Consider the following 2,500-nt stretch of genomic DNA (forward strand, 5'->3'; position numbering starts at 1 on the left):
GGCAGGCTGAGCGTGGGGAGGGAGTGAGGGGGTGGGTGGGTGAGGAAGGGAATGAGAGCACTGGGGGATGGTTGAGGTGACGGTGGGGGGGGGAAGGGAGAGAGGGGAGAAGATGGGTGGTGGCGGGCCGACTCTTTCGTAATCGCCCCCCACCACTCCCTACCCCCACACCCCCAAACTCCAGAATCCCCCACCCGTTCGCCATCCCCCTCCCCCCTCACCCCTCCCCTAAAACCCCTCACCCCTACCACCCGCCAGCTAGTCCTCAAGGGAAATCATCACCACCTTGATTTCCATTCCTCACCCCACTACCTTCTACATCCAATCATCCCCCTCACCCCCCCCCCCCATACCCTCGCCCCCCACCCCCCCACCCCTGCCCCCCCGTTTCCCCCTCCCCCCTCCTCCTGGCCCCTCCCCCCCGTTGCCGTTCTGCTCCTTTCCGTGTGACTGATGTCCCCCTGAAAGAAGATGGAGCCCCCGTCGTTGCGTGGCTTGCTTTCTCACGAGGTGTAAATTTGGATTGGTGTTTTTCTCGGGGAGACGAGCTTGTAAGGGGGCGAGAGGGAGAGAGAGAGAGAGCGTGTGTGTGTGTGTGTGTGTGTGTGTGTGTGTTGGTGAGAGAGAGGAAGAGAGAGAGAGAGAGAGAGAGAGAGAGAGAGAGAGAATGTGTGTGTGTGTGTGTGTGTGTGTGTTGGTGAGAGAGAGGAAGAGAGAGAGAGAGAGAGAGAGAGAGAGAGAGAATGTGTGTGTGTGTGTGTGTGTGTGTGTGTGTGTATCTGTGTGAGATTTCGTGGGAGAGAAAGAGAGAGAGAAAGAGAGAAAGTGTGTGTGTGTGTGTGTGTGTCTGTGTGTGTTTTCGTGAGAAAGAGAGAGAGGGGGGGGTTGGGAAGGAAGGGAGGTAGAAAGAGAGCGAAAGAGAGGGGTGGGTGAGGACAGAGAGAATAGAAGGGGCAAAGAGGGAGGGAAGAGAGAGACAGCGGCAGAGACAGGGAGACAGTGAGACAGAGAGACAGAGGGACAGATAGAGAAAGAACTGAGAAAAAAAAGAAGTGAGAAAAAAAAATTAGTCGCTTTGACTTTATCACCATTGTCATCAAACTCTTATTCTTATCTATTCATTTATTAACCATCCATCATTATCGTATTTGTGGTTATCTTCCTCATTATTATTATTATTATTATTATTATCATCATCATCATCATCATCATCATCATCATTATCATCATAATAATAATTGATAATAATAATCATTGTTTTACTATCATTATCGTCGTTGTCGTCACCATCATCATTATTTCAAAATTACTGGCTTTTTTTTATTATTCTTTTTATTTTCTTTCTTTTTTCAGCTACTTGGGTGGGAGGAGCCTACATTAACGGAACAGCGGAAATCATCGTGCGCAGCGGGCTGGCCTGGTGTCAGGCTCCCATTGGCTATGCCCTCAGCCTAGTTTTCGGTAAGTATCGGAAGGATTTCTGATCTGTGTTATTGGTGTTATTCCCGTGATTTTACTTTTGTTGCAGCAGACATAACTGCTGATACTGTCACCGCCACTACTTCTGCTGGTGCTGCTGTTGGTTTCAGTACCGCTTTCCTCTGCACTTAGTACTGCTGCTTCTACTTCTGACATTGCAGAGACAAAGGGCGGCAGAATGGATGAGCCGCTCATCTGCCAATACAGATCCCATGAGGGTCTGGGTTCGATTCCCGCTCTCGCCTTTTCTCCCAAGTTTGACTGGAAAATCAAACTGAGCGTCTAGTCATTCGGATGGGATGACAAACCGAGGTGCCGTGTGTAGCACACACTTGGCGCGCTGAAAAAGAACCCACGGCAACATAAGTGATTTCATCTGGCAATATTCTGTAGAAGAAATCCACTCTGATAGGTACACATATATACATGCATGCACTCAATGCCTGACCAGCACGTTGGATTATGCTGCTGTCAGGCATCTGCTTAGTAGACGTGGTGTAGCGTATATGGATTTGGCTGAACGCAACGACGCCTTCTTGAGAAACTGAAACTGAGAGGCGAGGAGGTGGTATTCAATGACAGTTCACAATGATGGAGTCTCCCGTCGGACCGACGGATGAGTAGGCAGGCAGGCTTATCTGTTGGGAGCCTGGTTGCATGACCAGCACAGGTGACTTTTTTTTTAGTGAAGAAGAGTTGTGCAGTCCCTTCCCCACTCTCTCGCCTTCCGACGCTCACAGTCCCACAGGTGCAGATACTGCCACGTGTAGGACGGCCTCGGCAGGTGCAGGTTTTTTCTTCGGAGTTCCGTCTCCTAGGAGGACTTCCAGCCAAGGATAAGAGCTCCCCCTGCCCTTTGGTCATCCTCTTCCGCTTTCACAGCCGTTGGAAAAGGTTTCCTCCTCCACCTGGTCCGTCGTTGGGAGGCTTCACATGCGGCAGGTAGTACTGGGTTACATGGTACCAGTAGCAAGGGCTATGCCCCTGACCTGACTCTGACAGTTCACAATAGTTCTTCGCC

At 50.6% G+C, this 2,500-nt stretch overlaps 1 protein-coding gene across 1 annotated transcript in view; it reads left to right on the forward strand.

Annotated features, from left to right (window-relative positions):
* Nucleotides 1-2,500, forward strand: part of LOC143291470 (high-affinity choline transporter 1-like) — a 42,342-nt gene that overhangs the window by 21,048 nt on the left and 18,794 nt on the right. Inside the window, exon 2 of the mRNA XM_076601349.1 lies at nt 1,354-1,461. Within this exon, the coding sequence (XP_076457464.1) occupies nt 1,354-1,461 (108 nt within the window). The remainder of the gene's footprint in view (nt 1-1,353; nt 1,462-2,500) is intronic.

Source organism: Babylonia areolata, chromosome 1 (genome assembly GCF_041734735.1).
Source record: "Babylonia areolata isolate BAREFJ2019XMU chromosome 1, ASM4173473v1, whole genome shotgun sequence".
Taxonomy (NCBI): Eukaryota; Metazoa; Mollusca; class Gastropoda; order Neogastropoda; family Buccinidae; genus Babylonia; species Babylonia areolata.